General features: G+C 44.0%; 2 protein-coding genes and 1 long non-coding RNA gene across 5 annotated transcripts in view; 2 read left to right on the top strand and 1 right to left on the bottom strand.

Moving 5' to 3' along the window:
• Window positions 1–5,249, bottom strand: part of LOC115204202 (uncharacterized) — a 47,595-nt gene extending 42,346 nt beyond the window's left edge. The window contains exon 1 of the long non-coding RNA XR_003880317.1: window positions 5,179–5,249. This is a non-coding gene — a long non-coding RNA (uncharacterized LOC115204202). The remainder of the gene's footprint in view (window positions 1–5,178) is intronic.
• On the top strand, window positions 4,819–7,295 carry nfkbil1 (nuclear factor of kappa light polypeptide gene enhancer in B-cells inhibitor-like 1). 2 transcript variants are annotated; one of them, XM_029769587.1, is made up of 4 exons: window positions 4,819–5,380; window positions 5,470–5,582; window positions 5,779–5,890; window positions 5,983–7,295. In XM_029769587.1, the coding sequence occupies exons 1-4, from the start codon at window positions 5,107–5,109 to the stop codon at window positions 6,567–6,569; spliced, it is 1,086 nt and encodes a 361-aa protein (XP_029625447.1). In that variant the 5' UTR covers window positions 4,819–5,106; the 3' UTR covers window positions 6,570–7,295. The 2 variants fall into 2 exon arrangements, with proteins under 2 accessions (XP_029625447.1, XP_029625446.1); XM_029769586.1 differs by having other exon boundaries at window positions 5,980–7,295.
• A 989-nt stretch (window positions 7,296–8,284) lies between these two features.
• On the top strand, window positions 8,285–20,624 carry LOC115204198 (V-type proton ATPase 116 kDa subunit a). Of its 2 annotated transcripts, none has more exons than XM_029769581.1 (20): window positions 8,285–8,835; window positions 9,819–9,897; window positions 10,320–10,420; window positions 10,698–10,835; window positions 11,404–11,498; window positions 11,599–11,725; window positions 11,834–11,916; window positions 12,049–12,142; window positions 12,306–12,518; window positions 12,879–13,029; window positions 13,250–13,389; window positions 13,506–13,663; window positions 14,580–14,670; window positions 17,663–17,781; window positions 17,900–18,110; window positions 18,251–18,370; window positions 18,468–18,587; window positions 18,699–18,816; window positions 18,945–19,116; window positions 19,350–20,624. In XM_029769581.1, exons 1-20 carry the CDS (start codon window positions 8,719–8,721, stop codon window positions 19,450–19,452), a joined length of 2,550 nt encoding a protein of 849 aa, XP_029625441.1. In that variant the 5' UTR covers window positions 8,285–8,718; the 3' UTR covers window positions 19,453–20,624. The 2 variants fall into 2 exon arrangements, with proteins under 2 accessions (XP_029625441.1, XP_029625440.1); XM_029769580.1 differs by having other exon boundaries at window positions 18,468–18,602.
• The last annotated feature ends 566 nt before the right edge of the window (window positions 20,625–21,190 follow it).

Below are 21,190 nucleotides of genomic sequence, written 5' to 3'. Positions count from 1 at the left end.
AGGCAAGAAAATGAACACTGTACATTGTAGCTATTGATCAAGGTATACAGGTACAGCTCTGCAATGACACTGGTGTAACTGATCTTTAATCTTTTTTGTTTTCCCCTTCTCCTGTTGCAAGATAAACACATCAACACCCCACTGAGCCATCTAGACGACCAATGTAGCCCCACCTGGGTAAAGGCAAGCATCAAATGGTACTTGAACTATTTTAAATGTTTTCAAGCAGTATGAGTGGTAAATGCAAGACCACTCTGCCTTACCGATATCAAGTCACCCATTTCCAATGGATTACAAATTATGGCAAATACACAGTACACACAAGCTGCAAAGGCATCCTCACAGTAAAATGTCAAACAGCATATAAATCCTTTCACCTTTAGAAAATAGTCAGGCTTGAATATGCCACTGAATGTCATTAGACTAGGGGAGAGTAGTAGAATTGTAGTGTCCTAGTGATGATCTCCTTTAGCCTAATGGCTATCATCAGTGGACATGCCCCTGATAGACTGTATGGGAGGTGTTACCACACCCAGGAAAACTCCAAGGAATATTTACCAACCATAGCACATTGTGGGTCAAATAAGAGTTTATTCCTTGTTGACATGTTGTTAACAGGAGTGTGTTTTTACAATAGTTGTATATAAGGCTGTGGTTTGCATGTGAGGTGTGAAAACCGCCTTGACATCCAATAATGGTGAAATTGAAATGGCCCTCTTCAAACCCTTGTTTAGGAGATGAGCCATTTCAGACAAACACCCTTCCCTCACAACAGTCCTCCACAACTGCTCTACCTGCTGTGAGTGACTCCAGCCAACTTTCACAATGGAGTAATGCTATTAAAACAGGGATGTCATACATTACACATATCTCCAGCTGTCCTAAATCATAGCAAAAAAGACAGACAAAGACAGATCCAGAGGAAGTGTGTGGACGTTTCTCTTCCATCTGAACAATGGGGAGAAGGTAGCCCAGGCCACAAACCGGACCTGGGGCCAGACCTGGCTGTGCTTTGGCGGTATGGGAAGATGACCCTTGGAGCGTCTTGTAGGACCCCTGCCTTCCTGCTGCCTGCCTTACCCCTCCCCCATTCCCCTCCCCGTCTGCAGGGTGATGGACCTCAGTGGACAGGATAGAGTCAGCAGGCCAGGCAGGACAGACAAGAGGCGGCTGGGGCAAGGTAAGGGTTCCTGTCCAGGGATATCCTGTCTTTCAGCAGTATCGCTCTGCTTCATTCCCCTGGCCCGAGAGACGCATGCCCTGCCTAACCCCATGGGAGTTCAGGGTGTTAGCAGGAACAGCTATGTAACACTGTGATATGATCTGATCAAACCTGTCACATGACCCCACTCTGAGGCAATGGTATGGGGGGGAGGTGATCCAGCTCATCTTGCTGAAACAGACTGTCAGGGAGAATCACATCTATCGCTTTCAGCCCAGTCTCTACAGAGAAGTAAGGATGTGACCCAAACACCTGAGGTGAGCACGTGACCCAATCACCTGAGGTGACAGAGTGGAGCCTTCTCTCTGACATTTCAAAGGCTTTCACACAAGAGGGGTATCGTTAAAGGAGTCACGCCGTTTCCGACAGCCATGTGGGTGGAAGGGGGTTGTGACTGGGGGACCGCTCCGGATCTACGGGTGTGAGGAACTGAATTATCCCGAACAGATCCTCCTCTCCAGGGCACAAAGCACCCCTTCATCTCCTTCTCTATCCCCTCCATTGTGAGGGAGCCCTCTCTCTGCACAGAAGGCCTCTCCCTCCCTCAGACCCACCAGAGGGCTAAATGAAGCCCCTGTCATCAGCCCCAGCACAGAGGCAGTTCAGCTGGACTCATTCAAGCCCTATGAGCATAACATTACTGCATCTCAGGGACTGACAGCTACACTGACAGACAGACAGACAGACAGACAGACAGACAGACAGACAGACAGACAGACAGACAGACAGACAGACAGACAGACAGACAGACAGACAGACCTGGAGACAGGTACAAATGTGTGACGTTTGCTGCACTTTAGGACAAGAGTTAGCTCAGCTGATTCCATCCTTATTTGACCACAGGGTAAGTTTGTAATACAAATACAGCATTCGGAAAGTATTCAGACCCCTTGACTTTTTCCACATGTTACGTTACAGCGTTATTCTAAAATTGATTACATTACTTTTTTCCCTCATTCATCTACACAGAATATCCCATAATGAGAAATCAAAAACAGTTTTTACAAATTTTGCAAATGTATAAAATAAACAGAAATAACTTATTTATATAAGTATTTAGACCCTTTGCAATGAGACTAGAAATTGAGCTCAGGTGCATCCTATTTCCATAGATCATCCTTGAGATGTTTTTACAACTTGGAGTCCACCTGTGGTCAATTCAATTCAGAGTGAAAATCAAGCCATGCCATCAAATGAATTGTCCGTAGAACTCCGAGACAGGATTGTTTCAAGGCACAGATCTGGGGAAGGGTACCACAAAAGTTCTGCAGCATTGGAGGTCCCCAAGAACACAATGGCCTCCATCATTCTTCAATGGAAGAAGTTTGGTACCAGCAAGACTCTTCCTAGAGCTGGCCACCCAGGCAAACTGAGCAATCGGGGGAGAAGGGCCTTGGTCAGGGAGGTGACCAAGAACCCAATGGTCACTCTGACAGTGCTCCAGAGTTCCTCTGGGGAAATGGGAGAACCTTCCAGAAGGACAACCATCTCTGCAGCATTCCACCAATCATGCCTTTATGTTAGAGTGGCCAGACGGAAGCCACTCCCCAGTAAAAGGCACATGACAGCCCGCTTGGAGTTTGCCAAAAGGCACGTAAAGAATCTCTGACCATGAGAAACAAGATTCTCTGGTCTGATGAAATCAAGATGGAACTCTTTGGCCTAAATGCCAAGCGTCACGTCTGGAGGAAGCCTTGCACCATCCCTACGGTGAAGCATGGTGGTGGCAGCGTCATGCTGTGGGGATGTTTTTCAGCGGCAGGGACTGGGAGACTAGTCAGGATCAAGGGAAAGATGAACGCAGCAAAGTAGAGAGAGATCCTTGTTGAACACCTGCTCCAGAGTGCTAAGGACCTCAGACTGGGGCGAAGTTTCACCTTCCAATAGGACAACGACCCTAAGCACAAAGCCAAGAAAACACAGGAGTGGCTTTGGGACAAGTCTCTGAATGACCTTGAGTGTCCCAGCCAGAGCCCAGACTTGAACCCGATCAAACATCTCTGGAGAGACCTGAAAATAGCTGTGCAACGACTCTCCCCATCCAACCTGACAGAGCTTGAGAGGATCTGCAGAGAAGAATGGGAGAAACTCACCAAATACAGATGTGCTAAGCTTGTAGCGTCATACCCAAGAAGACTCGAGGCTGTAATCGCTGCCAAAGGTACTTCAACAAAGTACTGAGTAAAGGGTCTGATTACTTATGTAAATGTTATATTTCAGTTTTTATTTTAATACATGTACAACATTTTCTAAAAACCTCTTTTAGCTTTGTCAATTTGGGGTATTGTGTGTAGATTGATGGGGGGGAACAATTTTATCCATTTTAGAATAAGGCTGTAACATAATAACATGTGGAAAAAGTCAAGGGGTCTGCATACTTTTCGAATGCACTGTATGCATTGTTTACTATTTATAGACATTTTCAGATGAGTTATGATTAATACAAATGGGGGACGACATTAAAATGTGTGGTGGAATCTGTGTTTATCAAAATTCCCTCACACACACACATTCAAATGCACACACACAGATACAAAATATTATTATTATCACTGCATTGTTGGAAAGAGCTCTCAAAGTAATAATTTCACTCAACTATTTTACACCCATTGTATCCTGTACACGTGGCGAATAAGCTTTGAAACTTGAAACACAAATTACTCTTGTAAAGAAAACGGATTAAGTCTGATGTTCCACATTTCTGCATTTTGGTTATGTTATTCTGTTATTTCTGGAGCCATTGATGTTGGTGCCTGCGACAATAACTAGCTGCTGCCCACCAACACACCTACGCACACACAACACCCACACACATACAGACAGATGCTCTCTCATAGCCTACATAGTCTCCTCTTCCTGACAGGTGGTAAACTGAAAGGACCTCCAGAACAGATTAATGGCAGAGCATCAACCCCCAAATGAGAGGAAAGGAGGAACTTGAGATGAGAAACGATGATCAGACCAAAATAATTTAATATAAAGATGTAAGGGGGCCAACCAACAATTAAAAAGAGAAAAATACACTTGCTCAACAAACTTCAGCTCTATAGCTACATCATATGTTATGTAATTTATGGCTAAGATTTATATCAGTTGCCTACACACAATCAATCAATGACACAAATTCACATTGCTATTTAAAGCAGCACAGCTCCCCCCTGCTAAAGCGGTCTACCTCGAAAAGTATGATCACTTGGATTAAAAGCAGACGTTAGTTTACCAATCTGCTTGGTGAAATAAATTGCATAAACTTTAAACACGAGCAATCAGAGCAAGATATTAAGATATCAATTAAGTGCAGTGCATAAAGTCAGTAATTTAACGTTTTGATTATAGCAGTATACCGCCACTTAGTGATTAAATACAGAATTACAACCTACCCGGAAATGAATGACTCGGAAGAAATATTCAGGGGGAGTTAACGATAGGACATTGGAGGAATCTCAATTGAATTCTCCTCGCGTCTTTCTCAACCCCCATTGGACGAGAAGGTCAGGGAGACGGGATCTTTGGCTTTCTTATCCAATGGGTTTTGAGGACGCAAGAAATCGAGTTGAGGTTTTCCCATGATATTGACTTTGTGTTACATTGTTATTTGTCCGTGCTACCTCAAATTTGGTCGATGTTACAAGCATCAGTTAATCGGCAAACTAGCCAACTATTGGGGGATGCGAGCCATTGACATTGGCTTAATCAATTGGCAAAAGCCTTTATGCACCAAAGACGGGTAATAGGATTACGCCATCCATTTTTGGTATTTTATGACAAGCTATAGCTAACTATTATTTTTGTTGTTGACTAGCTAATTTGGGTAGCTGAATTAGCCAACTACTAGCTATTGTTGTTACAGCAGATTACAGTAAATCACCATACGGTGGCAAGTCATGGTGACTCGTACACAGAAAAAGATGATAAGATACGTGGAAGAGGGCAATTTAATGAAGCTGAAGTCATACTTGCGGAAACACTCCGACCTTGACGTCAACTTCTCCCAGGGGAAAAAGCGCAGGACTCCCCTGCACCTGGCCTGCTCGCTTGGTGATGACGCCATCCTCCGGCTTTTGTTGAAAAATGGAGCCGACATCCTTTTGAAAGACAAAAAAGGGGACACGCCTTTACACATTGCTGCTAACAAGGCTCTGAAACATGGCAAAATAGGTAATGGACTGCCAATATTGGCTACTAAACAACAAAAATATGTAGAATAATAAAAACATGCCTTAACCTTGTTCTTCTTTTTTATCCAGTATATGATGACCTCGTAGTGCCCCTTCAAAAGAGTTGCCCAGAAGCCATGGTTGCACCAAATAATGCAGGAATTACACCTCATGACCTACTGCAATGGATGAAATTTGAGAAGGTATGAATGTCTCAGCCATATGTATGAGTTGCTAATATGTGTTTTAGGAGAGTGCTGTGACATAACCTCGTACAACCATCCAGAAGTCTTCCACACTTACATTTGGTAACCAGTCTGGTAATTATGAGGCTAGGGGTATGGTTGTATTGTGTGTACTGTACATCCCTGAGCACTGATTCTTTCTTTTCTCCAAAAGACTGCACCGAAGGGAAACACTTCTAAAGAAAAAGACGCTGAGAAAGAGTGGCAAGAGAAGCTTTTTGGGGAATGCCAGGATGAGTTCTTTGAAACCTTTGGACAATATGATGGTACGGTGGCAAGATTGTACTCCTGAATAATCTGATTTGATTTAGATCATTGTCCATTTGTCTTTTCTTCTTTTTTTTCTCTCTTACAGCAGATTATTTATTTGAGGAGGATACCGATGAGGAGGACTTTCAAGACTGGGCAGATAGAATTAGACAAGAGTATGTCACAAAACGGCACGCAGAAGCTCAAAGACTGGCATCCTCAGGCTCTCATGGGAAGAGGAAGAAAGGAAAGAAAGAGGCAGAGGAGGAGGAGCGGGCTAACAGAGAGCTGCATGAGAGGCTACAAAGGGAGCATGAAGAGTACCTGGCGCGTGCTGCACGAAAAGAGGATGAGACACGTCAGGGGAAAAAGCAGCGCTATGAAGAGCGATGTGCAGCTACCTTCAGCACTGACAGTGCAGCAGCAGTCACCACAAAGCTGAGTTATGGGGACATACCCTGGCCGGCACCGAAGGGTTCAGTGGAGGAGATGGTGGAGGTGATGTTGCATGGCGCAGACAAGAAAGATGTTGCCGTGTTCCGTAAACTTCTCCGGCGCCAGCAGGCCGTTTGGCACCCAGATAGGTTTGCCCAGCGCTGTGGGGCCCGGCTGGAGGATGGAGACAAGCAGAGGATCCTGGACACTGTCACTGCTCTCTCACAGGAGCTCAATAGACTGGCTCAGAGCCTCAGGTGACAGTTAGACTGGAAAAGGGCTTCTGAGATGTTGAACAGTCTGTCATTTAGCCACGGCTGGTCCTGTGTATGCAGGGCAGTTCTTTCCAGTGGAGGTCAGTTGTTTTGACCTGTCAAAACAAATCTCCACTTGAAGCACCTAATTTATTGGATAAACTTGGCTAAGCTTCTGATATGTTAAGTGAATGACATTTTTCTCTGACTGTGTACTTCTTGGCACTAGTATATGACTTTGTGTAAGAGATGATATTGCTAGAGAAAATAAATGTTTACAGTGCCTTGTGAAAGTATTCATACCATGAGTTTTAATTTCTCCAATTGATTAAAACAAATAACCTGTGATTTCTTAATTGCTTAACTATTGCTTGAATCAATACTTGGCAGAAGCACATTTGGCAGCAAATCGGCGTTAATCTTTATGCACACCTTTGTGCAACATTTATCCATTCTTGCCAAAAGTTATGCCAAGTTAGGGATCATTGATGGACACTGGACATCAACCTTCATTTTTTTTTTTTATCACTGATTTACAGTGTCAGAACTGAGTATATTTGTACCCACAAATAAATGTTGAAACAAGTTGTGTAAAGCCTGTGTGTGCAAAATTATTATTATTATTTTTTAAAAGCAAGATGAAACATCCAATACCACTATTTAGTAAGCACTTAGTAAACACTTTTTTTTGTAATTGCTACTAGCATCAATTAAATGATCATGTCATGGTAAACGTGCAGATTTTTTTTTTTAACCCATAAGACACTTGTTACTATGATGTCAGAAATCCTGTCAGCCTCATTCAACATGTTACCCAACTGGATAGATTATGCTATTTGGGTTAAGGATTGGGATGGTGACGAACTGAACAATTACACTCTACCCTCTAATCTGGTCATGAAGGCAAAGTGCTGATGAGATCAAAGTGGGTTCTGAAAAAAAAAACATCACAGTAAACAGTTTGAAATACACTTGACTTGATTTAAAATGATAAACTAGTGGATAATATTTATGACTCTACCCCCACCTAAAATCATCTACAAACCTACACAGACTAAGAAAGGGCAGATGGTCGGCCCGAATTTGAATGATGGAATTTAATAAATCATAGGATGCCTTGGTTGCCAGAATAGGTCCATATTGTCGCTATGGTGCTTATTAGTCCCGATGTATTAGTCCCCATTACAGGCTATCAGAAAAGTGACACTTTCTTGAGAAGTAAATATAGACTAATACACATTAAAATGGGAATTAATCTACAATTCTCCGTGTTTTTGGAAATGTTATAGAAAAATATATTGACTGTACCAGGCCTAATGGATGTGTTTATTTCTCTCTTGCCACAAGGGCTCATAAGCTTTATCGAGAATAACGTGGTATTTGCGTATTAGTAATTTGAGTGTATAGACTGTGGGTGTAGTAGTCTATACCCTACCTTTATATACTTGTGAGAATAACTTTTAAAACTAACGTCCTATATAAAATCTAAAGATCAGTGCTGATGAAAAATATCTGGCAACCAGGCGCAATCTGTCGCTATAGGTGGCTGATGTACTGGCATCAACGCTGTATTTATATTTACCCACAGTTTAACTTGTACTTTTTATTTATATGTATAATTTTGGATATTATCTTGGATATTATCTTATGGCATGACTGATATATATATATATATAATTTTTGTTTTGCATAATGAGAAGTCTTGCCCAGCATTGCGACGGGGATAGAGTTGATTCGTTGTGATAGCGACAGCTATTAAAGGTACAGGATGACGCGTAGTATGTGGCTCGCTCGATAAAATAGGTGCAAAGCGATAGAAGGGTTCGGGTGGGTTATAGTGAATTCTTTGTTTTCTCATAATTTAGGCGACCTCAGGATCTAAGCGCTCGAGCGCTATTATCGATGAATAACTAAGACAGCCATTGTCACCAGGCAGAGTAATTTAGCAATATTGAGAGAGCTCATACTCGATACGATGTATTAATTTTCGGAAACGTTATTGCGAAACGTGGCATAGTAGAAACCGACAGAGTTGTGTTTTCGCGTTGTTATGATTTATTGAACGCAAGCAACTAGGCAACTGCTACAGTTCACGTAGTGTAAATTAATAGGCCTAGGCCGGAGATTTCGTCAGCAAGGTGCCGGTGGCAGATAAGATGGGCTCGGTGTTCCGAAGTGAGGAGATGTGTTTGGTGCAGTTGTTTCTGCAGTCCGGTTCTGCATACGATTGCATAAGTGAGCTGGGAGAAATGGGTCTGGTCGAGTTTCGAGATGTAAGTACACCACCTGTCTGTCGAGCCTATGTACAGACTTGCAATGCAATAATACCAGCACAAGTGTATATCAGTTAGGCCTGCTTAGTGCCAGTCAATTATGTCTGGACCAAACATTTTCTTGTTTTCTGTGTGTGTACGTGTGTGTACGTGTGTGTGTGTCTCTCTGTCTGTCTGTCAGTCTGCATCTATGTGTGTGTTACAAGACTGCCAGTGCACCCATCATTCATCCTAAATGTGTCTGTCTATCATCATTCATCCTACATGTGTCTGTCTATCATCATTCATCCTACATGTGTCTGTCTATCATCATTCATCCAACATGTGTCTGTCTATCATCATTCATCCTACATGTGTCTGTCTATCATCATTCATCCTACATGTGTCTGTCTATCATCATTCATCCTACATGTGTCTGTCTATCATCATTCATCCTACATGTGTCTGTCTATCATCATTCATCCTACATGTGTCTGTCTATCATCATTCATCCTACATGTGTCTGTCTATCGTCATTCATCCTACATGTGTCTGTCTATCGTCATTCATCCTACATGTGTCTGTCAGTCCAGTTAATGTGATACTTATTGACCAATTATTTGTCGAAGAAGTAGCACAAGCTGATTAAGCAAACCATTAAAATCCTAATTGGATTTCATATCGTTGTTCCCCCTATTCTGTGATTGCCTGGTAGTATTGATGGAGGTCTCAATGCAGCTGTATGGTCTGACTAGATTCAGGGGGCTCCAAAAACATCTTACCCAGGTACCTTGGTCACATGGTTTGTTTAGTCTAATTGAACTGACCTGGCCTAGATTTTAAAAGCAATGGATTTTGATCTTTCAAAATGAAATGTTGATATTTGAGTGATACATTCTGCAGAATAGAAAATAATGGACTGGAAAGGCATCTATTTGATGAATTCCATGGTGTGAGCATTGGTCCACCTGGCACTGTCACCTACTGTGCATCTCTGCTTTCAGCTCAACCCCAGTGTCAACTCGTTCCAGCGCCGTTTCGTCAGCGAAATCAAGAGATGCGAGGAGATGGAGAGAATTCTAGGTGAGGTCACTGAGATGGACACTAAAGCAGGACTACTACCACCATACGTTTGATTTACTGGTGGGGTTTGATCAGGCTCTCTCTGGTCTACTCTACAGAATGACAGATTGCTTTTGCTAACAGCCATGCAGTCGGATTGAATTACAAGTCATGCTAAATATAGTGATGACAACAGTATTATCAGCTAATGATATATATTTTTTGCTGTGAAAGACTAGCTTTGTGCTAGATATAGATCTCAGTTGTTCCTCCACAAATATTTTTAGCAAGGCCTCTTTATGTTTTGATCAAACGTGTCTGGGTTTTCTAATTGTGGATGTTTCAACAGATTCCCATAATGATTGTGTGTTCTTATGTGCTCAGTCAGTGTTTGTTTAACTGATTAAACAATAACTATTTTTCCCTTTTTTTTCTTTGGACAGGGTACCTTTTGAGGGAAATCCGAAAGTCAAATATTGCCGTGCCAGAAGATGACGAAATCTGTCCAGTCGCCCCTCCCCCCAAACATGTCCTTGAGATCATGGTAGGTCTGAGATGCTGTATGTCATGTAAAAACAAGTGAGTGATGTGGTAATGGGCACTGCCATTGAGTGCACTGTGTTTAGGTTGAATCGCTGAGTTGGTAAATGTTTCAAGATAGTATCGAGCAGGGTTTAGGGTATTGATTTTGTGTTAATAATGGTTGAGGGGAAATGATTCCCATATGATTGCTGTGGTCAAGGGGAGTTGACCGTGTGTGGTCTGTCTGTTGTGGTCAAGGGGAGTTGACCCTGTGTGGTCTGTCTGCTGTGGTCCCCCAGGAGCAGCTCCAGAGGCTGGAGGTGGAGCTTAGTGAGGTGGCCAGGAACAAAGAGAAGCTGCAGCGGAATCTTCTGGAGCTGACTGAGTACACGCACATGCTGAGGATCACGCGCACCTTCGTACACAGCCGCTCCCGGGTTAGTGCCAGGTTATCATGTCTATTTACACCATACACTCTACAATCACATGACCTCGCCTCATAACTACCTCATGCCATTTAAGTAACACATACTCTTATCAGACTCACCCTTTGCTCTATTGCCCTCCCAGACGCATTTGTTTGTTGACAGTGACACCATATTTTGGCTCTTGCTATCCTCTCCATGTGAGTTCCCATAACCTGGAATAAGACAGGGTGAAGCAGAGACCGTGCTGACATGATACGGTCACACCACGCGCATGAATGTCACCTGACCTTGAACAATGAACACAATATGTAATTTGGTCATGTGATTTTTAGCTTGCAGATTATAGGCTACACTTGAAAATAGGTGTAGCAATGAAGTTCAACCATTATGTAATAACTTTGCTAGTACAGATTTACAAACTATCTATAAACTAGTAAATTAACATTTAAAAACTACTTAAATACCATTTTATTTAATCATTACCAATTTTTTAAAGAATTACCCATTTTTTTTATTAAATCTAGGCTACTGGTGTTTGTGTGTTGATAATGCTAACCTGGCTTTTCCTTGTATGCAGCATGAGGCCCTTGGCCCCCAGTATGAAGAGTTCCAATCCATTGAGTCAGACTCTGCAGGCTGCACTGGTATGCAGAGACTGGGAGCCAAGCTGGGGTGAGTTTAACAGAGAAATAGACACTCACATTATGTGTAGCTAATCAGAATTCAGAATCAGCTTGAGTCCTGAATAGTAAAGTATTCCTCTTGGCTGTAGGTTCGTGTCAGGTCTAATCCACCGGGTGAAGGTGGAGGCCTTTGAGCGCATGTTGTGGAGGGTGTGTAAGGGCTACACTATCCTCAGCTATGCAGAGCTGGGCGAGAGCCTCGCTGACCTGGACACGGTGAGTAGAAATAGATAGATTCCTGAAATCCGTATTGCTATGTCCACCATATCAATTAATGTCATAATAAGAGGAATACTATACGTGTTGTTTGTGTGTCCCTTTCAGGGTGAGATCAGCACAAATGTGGTGTTCCTCATCTCATTCTGGGGAGACCAGATTGGACAGAAGGTCCAGAAGATCTGTGATTGGTAAGTGTACTTTTGCCTTCACAAAACAGACAAAATCATCCATTATCAGCATCAGATCTGCATCATCTGACAAGCCTGTCTGTCATTGATCTGTATCAGGCTACAATTGTATTTTAAATTATTTTCTTCCAGTTACCACTGTCACCTTTACCCCCACCCTGAGAACGACGAGGAGAGGGCAGATGTGATGGACAGCCTAAGGACACGCATCCAGGACTTAAACAATGTATGTATATGTCTCTGTTTTTTTATGTCTATGGCATGTTGAGGCAAAGCCCAAACAATGTATGACAGAGGATGGCTAGATGATTTGCATTAACACTAGTAACAAGACTACATGCAAATGCTTGAACGTGCAACATCTTGTAAATGTCCCCTGGCTTCACCAGGTGCTCCACCGCACTGAGGAGTACCTGAGGCAGGTACTGCAGAAGGCCTCAGAGTCAGCCTTCACCTGGGTAGTGCAGGTGAAGAAGATGAAGGCCATCTACCACATCCTCAACCTGTGTAGCTTTGACGTCACCAACAAGTGTCTCATAGCTGAGGTGTGGTGCCCTGTCAATGACCTGACCAACCTTCGGGGGGCGTTGGAGGAAGGCTCGGTGAGTGAGGCTGTTGAGGATACTGTAGTCCTACAGATACGCATGTCGACGTTTATTGGGATTGAGTCTTGTCCTGATCGATTTCCACACTAGATTGGCCATATTGTAAAAATTCATGGAAACAAAAATGTGCTTTTTGGTCTTAATTTAAAGTTATGGTTAGGCATTAGGGTTCAGTGTGGTTAAGGTTGGGTTTAAAATCAGATTTTATGACTGTGGCTGTGCCAGATAGTCACCGCTCTGCAGAGCTGCCTCCAGTACATGAGTCGTTCCAATAAATGCTAACCTGCTACAGATAGTTTGTTTAGTCAAATCTGTCAGTAGTGTATACATGTAATACATGGATTTTTCCCTTATCAGAGAAAAGGTGACGCCACTGTACCATCCTTTGTAAACCGAATCCCAAGCAACGACACTCCGCCTACGCTCTTGAGAACAAACAAGTTCACCTCTGGCTTTCAGAGTATCGTAGAGGCTTATGGGGTTGGAGACTACAGGGAGGTTAGTCCAGGTGAGTACAAATACAGTTTACAGACACACCTACAGGTAAGCTAGTTTGGAACACGTCAGACACAATATTTAGGCAAGCTCAGCTGAGCACTTTTATAGCATTAGAAGTACGACTAACCACTTCATGTAATGCAGACTGGTCAGGTTGAGCAAAGTTACATAGGACTGAATGAAGGCCAGCAAAGTTGTCCACACTGATCATGTTTATCTCTGATTGGCAGCCCCCTACACCATCATTACCTTCCCGTTCTTGTTTGCGGTCATGTTTGGGGACCTTGGTCACGGCATGGTCATGGCATGCTGTGCCCTGTGGATGGTGCTGACAGAGAAGAGCCACAAGCGCAAGCGCTCTGATAATGAGGTAAGAATGTTTAAAGGGACATTTCTATCACATTCGACAGCGTTTTTGTGGTCATCTTGATTTTGTTGCGTAAATTGATAGATTTCCATTAATATTGGTTTATGTGTTGTCCTCAGATCTGGACAATGTTCTTCGAGGGACGTTATATCATACTAATGATGGGCCTTTTCTCTGTGTACACGGGGCTGATCTACAATGACTGCTTCTCCAAGTCACTCAACATATTTGGCTCAGGCTGGAGTGTTAGGGCTATGTTCACAGATCAGCAGTGGACGTGAGTCTAAGCTAACACACAAAAACACGCACAAGCACAGTACACACATACCTCTTTGTCAGTGTACACTACCGTTCAAAAGTTTGGGGTCACTTAGAAATGTCCTTGTTTTTGAAAGAAAAGCACAAAACTGGCCTTTAGACTAGTTGAGTATCTGGAGCATCAGCATTTGTGGGTTAGATTACAGGCTCAAAATGGCTAGAAACAAAGAACTTTCTTCTGAAACTCATCAGTCTATTCTTGTTCTGAGAAATTAAGGCTATTCCATGTGAGAAATTGCTAAGAAACTGAAGATCTCGTACAACGCTGTGTACTACTCCCTTCACAGAACAGTGCAAACTGGCTCTAACCAGAATAGAAAGAGGAATGGGTGGCCCCAGTGCACAACTGAGCAAGAGGACAAGTACATTAGTCTAGTTCGAGAAACAGACACCTCACAAGTCCTCAACTGGCAGCTTCATTAAATAGTACCCGCAAAACACCAGTCGCAACGTCAACGGTGAAGAGGCGACTCTGGGATGCTGGCCTTATAGGCAAAGTTGCAAAGAAAAAGCCATATCTCAGACTGGCCAATAAAAAGAAAAGATTAAGATGGGCAAAAGAACACCGACACTGGAACGCTGCCTAGGAGGCCAGTATCCCGGAGTTGCCTCTTTGCTGTTGACGTTGAGGCTGGTAGATATTCCTTAATTAAAAAAATAAAAAATAATCAGTTGCCAGCTACAATAGTCATTTATAACATAAACAATGTCTACCCTGTATTTCTGATGAATTTGATGTTATTTTAAATGGACAAAAACAAGGACATTTCTAAGTGACCGCAAACTTTTGAACGGTAGTGTAGATGTAAACGTGTAGTTTTCATTTAGCAGTAACTGGCTGAGGTTATTGTACTCATCTTCACCTTTTATTCCAGAAATGAAACACTCCAAACAAATACTTTGCTCATCCTTGATCCTAATGTCAGTGGTGTCTTCGTTGGACCATACCCTTTTGGCATTGATCCTGTGAGTATACATACATACATGCAGACAGACACAAATAAATAGTTTCAGATGCTACACACAATCATACTGTTCCTTGTGCCTTTCACTGATCCCAAATATCCAGATTGTAACGAAGACGCAGGGAGTCAGGAAGAAGGTGCAGTCAGTGAGTTTAATACGAATGAACATAAAGTGAATACACAAACAAGAGTAGCGTCTGAACATGAACACAGAAACACAGCATCAGCAACCACCGGCCTGAGGAGGGAAAAGTGAAAAGAGGGTGAGAGGTGGGCCACCAGTACTTAGCGGAGATGGATTGAATGGTGTGGGTGATACCTAGGTGTCCAGCGACAAGGGATGTGTGCGCCCAGGTCAACAGGGATCCCTTACCTGCGTAAGCACATGGGTGCGCTCCGGAGGGCAGGTAGTAGGTGCGGGTTCCCCCACCAGAGCCTGGCGGATGTCCACGTCTTCATCCCAAAGCACAGGGGCAATGATTCAGGAGAGTGGAATGATGGGTGCACTCAGGACAGGAACCTCTCCTGGGCGGCATGACAGAGTGAAGTTGAAGCCAGTGAAGAAAAGGGCCCACCTTACTTGACGCGGGTTCAGCTGCGTCGCTGTCCGTATGTACTCTAGGTTCTGATGGTCGGTGAGGATGAGAAATGGGTCCTTTGCGCCTAGCAGTCAGTGCCTCCACTCCGATAGTGCCAACTTCGCCGCCAGGAGCTCTGGTCACCGACATCATATTTCCTCTCTGCAGGAGATAGTTTTTAGAGTAATATGCACATGGATACAACTTTTGTGGGTTACCTTGATGTTGTGACAGGACAGACCCCACTCCCACCACGAAGGGCAGCGTAGGATCTGGGTGTTTCAGCAACGGGGCGGAGGTGAAACGCCCCTTCAGTAGGCGGAAGGCCTCATCGGCTGCAGGACTCCACAACTTACGGGGACCACCCTTGAGGAGAGAGGTGAGGCGATGGAGCTGAAGTTAATGAAGAGGCGGTAGAAGTTGGTAAACCCCAAAAACTGTTGTAGCCCCTTTATGGTGGTTTGGACTGGCCATGACCCAACCTTCCTTTCCTCCATAACCACTCCCTGTGGGCTGATCCAGTATCCCAGGAAAGAGACAGCGGTCTGATGGAACTGGCACTTCTCCGCTTTGACGTACATGTAGTTCAAGGAGGTGTCCCAGGACTACCCGGACGTGGGCGATGTGATCCTCCAAGGTGGCCGAGTAGATCAGGATGTCGTCGATATACACGTCCACCTGATGCCCAAGCATGTCCCTGAACACCTCGTTCACGAATGCCTGGAACACCAACGGAGCATTGGCTAATCCATAAGGCGTCACCAAGTACTCGTAGTGCCAAAACATTGTGCTGAAGGCCGTCTTCCATTCATCCCCCTCCCAGATGCGGATCAAATTGTAGGCACTCCAGAGATCCAGTTTTGTAAAAAAAAAAAAACAGTAATCTCCATCGTCAACCAGGAGATGGTGGGGTCGTGGCATTGGAGCCACGGGAGGCCGAGGATGACTGTGAACAGGTGCCTCGATGAGGAAGGGAAGGCTTTCTTGGTACAGGGGTTCCACGTGATGGTGAGTGGCGTTGTGATGTGTGTGATTGTCCCAGATCCCAGTGGTTGATTATACAGTGCTTGAACTGGAGAGGAGAGCAGGTATGAGGTTGTTCAGAGAGGAGGCAAAGGCCTGGTCAATGAAATTCCCCGCTGGCACCGGAGTCCACTAGAGGTCTAGAAACAACACATGAGGGACAGCCAGCTAGTGAAATCAGTACTAAAAAGGGTTTGGCGGAAAGTGATGACTCACGCCTACCCCAGGAGATGGATGATCACGGGGCCTTCCCTCTGCTTTAGTGGATCCCGGGTTGGGAAGTAGTGGACACCGTTGAAGCTGGTGCCCCTCCTGACCATAATAGGGACAGAGCCACAGCTGTCTCCGACAGTGTTGCTCAGCCGTGGGGAGGCGTGTGGCTCTGAATCAGAACGGTTAACGAAGGAGGGAGAGAGGCGATGGGAAGGTTAAATATCCAGATGGATGGCCATCGTGATGAGTGCGAGAGGGTGTTGTATCGGCATGCTAACTCCGCCTAGACCTCTTCACACAATCCTCTTCTTAATAAGGTGCGGCGCGCTGGCTCATTCCAGCCACTGGATGCTGCCACTGTATGGAAGTTGAGGGTGTACTTTGCAGCAGTCTGGCCATCCTGCAGTAGTTGGAGTAGGCGCTTACCCCCCTCTCTGCCCTCCGGTAACCGTGGCAACATTGGACCTCTCAGTGGTAGGGGCTCCCATCTGATGAGCAAAATAGTGGGAGCACTGGAGGAAGAAGCCACAGCATTTGGATGGATCGCCGTCATATTTGTTCAGGAGGGACAAACGGGCATCACTGACCTGGCCGGACTGCTGAATGGGCTGAGGTGCTTGCTCGACTCATGGTAGAGGATCCTCCGCTCGTTGGAGGTGACGCCTCTTGAGGAAGATCTAGACATTGAAGAACGCAGAGGACCTCATCCATCGCAGTCCCCGGTTGCGCCAGCTGGTTGTGGTATTAGTGAAGTAGGTCTCCCTGTTCGTCGACCATCTTGGAGATGTCTCTGGTTGGCTGCTGCTTCCATTTTAGGAGGCAGTATTCTGTAACGAAGACACAGGGAGTCAGGAAGCAGGTGCAGTCGGTGAGTTTAATATGAATGAACATGAAGTGAATACACGAACAAGCGTAGCGTCTGAACATGAACACAGAAACAATACCGCCTGATGGGTAACAACAACAGAGTGCTAATTAAATGTGGAGAAATTAGGGAAGTGATGAAGTCCAGGTGTGCCTAAAGATGAGGCGCAGGTGTGCGTAATGATGGGTTGCCAGGACCCGTGGTTAGTAGACCGGTGACGTTGAGTGCCGGAGGGGGGAGCGGGGGTAAACATGACACAGGTATTGATATTGTCTGATATTATGTTCATGTCATGCTTTGTATCACACCAACAGATATGGAACATGGCAGTGAATCGTCTGTCCTTCCTGAACTCCTACAAGATGAAGATGTCCGTCATCATAGGGGTCGTGCACATGAGCTTTGGGGTGGTGCTCAGTGTATTCAACCATCTGTGAGTGACCAGTTAGTGGTTCCTAACAGTAGTCACTGCTGTGGAATACAAAACATCAGAAAGAGTTCCTCTACATTTATATAAATTCGCTCTTCCCCTTCTCTTCCATTTTATCCAGGCACTTCAAACAGAGGTTCAACATCTCCCTGCTGTTCCTCCCTGAGTTGCTGTTCCTGCTGTGTCTCTTTGGCTACCTGGTCTTCATGATCATCTACAAGTGGCTGGCGTTTGGTGCACGTGACTCCCGCCTGGCCCCCAGCATCCTCATCCACTTCATCAACATGTTCCTAATGCAGGGAGGGGACAACACCCCTCTCTACCCCGGACAGGTGGGTGTTAGTGACGGAGTCATGATTCAGAGTGTCCCCCCTGACTCTGGGTATTTTCAGCATCTCTATCTGAATCTCTGAATGCCTCTTTTGACCATCTCTGTCCATCTGTGTTTGACCCTGTGTATTTTGCACCACAGACTGGGCTGCAGGTCTTCCTGGTGGTGGTGGCTCTGCTGTCTGTGCCTGTGCTGCTGTTAGGAAAACCTGTCTACCTCTACTGGCTGCACCGTGGAGGGAAGAGCCTGCGATTGCGCAGGGTGAGTATGGTGGAAAGAGTCGTGTCATGAGTTTGTTACCCATGTGTTTTTAGTGAATAATATATGTGCATTTTAATGTCTGTTGTCTGTATTTTAGGGTTATGAGAGAGTTCGGCGTGTGAGTGAGGATGATATGTCCCAAGCACCAGCTTACGCTGATGATGAGGAAGAGGGATTTGATGACCTCATGACCAGCAGGGACACCCAGCCTAAGGAGGTCAAAACCGCAACTGTACATACATCTCATATAAACATTTGAGTAAGAGCAGTTGGATTTCAGTCATCACTGTTGCCTTTCTATCTAGTCAATGTGTTGTACATCTTTCAGTTTGACTTTGGGGATGTGTTCCTGCACCAGGCCATCCACACCATAGAGTATTGCCTGGGCTGCATCTCCAACACGGCGTCTTACCTACGTCTCTGGGCCCTCAGTTTGGCCCATGCTCGTAAGTATCATACTCAGTACACATTTAAAAGGCCACAGGGGGGCAATTACTATCAATTACTGTCTCCATGTTCAGATATTGATTCATACATCTCCCTCTTACTGTGTGTCCATCTATGTGTTTGTCAGAGCTTTCCGAGGTGCTGTGGGCCATGGTGATGCGTCTGGGCCTGAGGATGACCTCCAGACTGGGGGTGCTGTTCCTGGTACCAGTGTTCAGCCTGTTCGCTGTGCTCACTGTGTCCATCCTGCTGGTCATGGAAGGGCTCTCAGCCTTCCTCCATGCCCTCCGGCTGCACTGGTAAGTCTGTCTTTATACTTAACTAAGTGATGCCTTACTGAATGACTCATTCATTCAGTCAATCAATCACTCTCTGTTAATCACTCATCCACTCTCACACTCTCTCATTCCCCAGTGGTCTCCTACTTGGTATACTTTGTTTCATCTTTAACTCTCTTCTAATTATTCACTGTCATTTATTCACACATGCGTTCATACTGGTTATTTACATATGTGAATGCTCTCCTTTGTAGGGTGGAGTTCCAGAATAAGTTCTATCATGGGACGGGTATCAAGTTTGCCCCCTTCGACTTCTCTGCCCTGCCCTCAGTCTTTGATCAGGACGGTTTACTGTGACCAGCGACAACCAGATTCACTGGATTTGAATAGGAAAACATGTACCAGGAAGGATGCTCTGAGTTAGAGCAAGATGGCACACTGATGAAGAGGAGAAACTGCAGAGCAGTGGTGGGATGACTTGTAGCAAAGTCTTTCAGCATATGACTTTTGACACTATTGGCTGCACTGACTTCCTTACATCATCATTGCGTCCATATCCAGCTAACCTCAATTCAGTGGGATTCAAAACTTTTAATCTAGGTCTGTTGATATGTACTTTGTAATATTCTGGAGGAATTGATGCATCTCATGTAGTGGTCACTTTAAGCCAATTTGGTGGCTCTGAGCATTTTATTTGCTTTTTGTAGAAAATTATAGTGTTTTTTAAAGCTAATTTATTACTTGACTCATATTCATCTGAGGCAACTTTAAAGTACAGAATAATAAAAAATATAGAGATTCAAAACATAAAGGACTGGAGGTCTTATCAAATATCCTGATTTCTAGTGCCATAACAATTTCTACCCGATAATGACAAATGTGAATACCATGGCTGCTAATTGTGCAGTTTTTCACAGTGCTTATCCACATGAATACAACTCTGAAGAAATAGTATTGTCTAATGAACTGTAAACTTGTAGAACATATGTTCCTCCGGTTTTGCCATTATACACTCCTTGGGGCATTTCGGGGAGGATAAAAGATGACAGCTCAATTACAAATTTTTGCAGAGGACATTGCCACAGAGCACTTTTCAAAGAACAATGCAGAAATGATTGTACAATAAAAGTCAGCATTTTCACTGATAACTATTACTCTGATGATGCCAAATGTTAGGAGATACTTACACCAAGACAAATTGCACAGGCTTGAAATATTTGTTTAAATGTTGGTGGTTAAGGACATCCACTGAAGTTGACTTGAAGCTCAAATTATAATTTTTGTAGACATGAATTGGACTCTGACCATAGACTGTTTGATCCGTCTGGATTGTGTCTGTAGTGAAGGGAGGTGCAATTTATTTGCTAGTTGGTAAATGGATTACTGGTATCATCATGATTCATGTCATTAAGCTACATGTATTTATTTGTCTTTTTAAGAAGTTAGGATCTTAATCCTTTTTAAGACCTAGTTTTTGGATGTGATGCACAAATGCCAGCAAATAAAGAGTGAATGCTCAATACCATGAATACAGACTAATCAATTACATTTTCTAGATCTTGTAAATATATCTAATTTAATATGCCATGAATACAATAGCTATTCCAGGTAGCTGACTTACAAGTTCCTGTGTGGATTAAAGTTTTCTTCAGATTGATGCCATGTCCATTCACACTTTTACTGAAGTATGTCAGAGAGGAAGAGGCGAAGCGAGAAGTTTTACTCAGCTCAAAATCTGCCCACGAAAATAAGCCTACAAAATTAGGAATTTTTGTATGGCGGTCAATGAGAGTGTCAAATTTGGTCAACAAAAAATTTAATTGACAATTTGCCATGTGAGGGTTATTTGATTGAATATAAGTTTTGTAATGGTTTGGATGTTAGGAATGTACTGATATAAGTGGACGCACGTGGCATTTCTCAACTTTGAAAAAAAAACGTAATATCAGAGTTGTGCCTGTTGGCATAGAGCTAGATAGAAGATTCATCATGGATATAACCCATTTTAGCAAGAACATTGCCATTGAGGGCTTCCGCCATTTTAAAGTAGTCAACTGAGAGGATTCCTATGAGTTGGGAGAAATCAGCCAATGAA

This window comes from Salmo trutta, chromosome 12 (genome assembly GCF_901001165.1).
Source record: "Salmo trutta chromosome 12, fSalTru1.1, whole genome shotgun sequence".
Taxonomy (NCBI): Eukaryota; Metazoa; Chordata; class Actinopteri; order Salmoniformes; family Salmonidae; genus Salmo; species Salmo trutta.
The sequence above is the reverse complement of the archived record's forward strand: the minus strand, read 5'-3'. Positions and strand labels throughout refer to the sequence as shown.

Excerpts from the sequence above, each read along its gene's own strand:
- LOC115204198 (XM_029769580.1), top strand. The coding sequence starts at position 8,719 with ATGGGCTCGGTGTTCCGAAGTGAGGAGATGTGTTTGGTGCAGTTGTTT. Across the intron at positions 10,836-11,403 it reads TCGTACACAGCCGCTCCCGG|CATGAGGCCCTTGGCCCCCA; the intron begins GTTAGTGCCAGG and ends CCTTGTATGCAG. Across the intron at positions 17,782-17,899 it reads CTCAGTGTATTCAACCATCT|GCACTTCAAACAGAGGTTCA; the intron begins GTGAGTGACCAG and ends CATTTTATCCAG.
- nfkbil1 (XM_029769586.1), top strand. The coding sequence starts at position 5,107 with ATGGTGACTCGTACACAGAAAAAGATGATAAGATACGTGGAAGAGGGC. Across the intron at positions 5,381-5,469 it reads TCTGAAACATGGCAAAATAG|TATATGATGACCTCGTAGTG; the intron begins GTAATGGACTGC and ends TTTTTTATCCAG. Across the intron at positions 5,583-5,778 it reads AATGGATGAAATTTGAGAAG|ACTGCACCGAAGGGAAACAC; the intron begins GTATGAATGTCT and ends TTTCTCCAAAAG.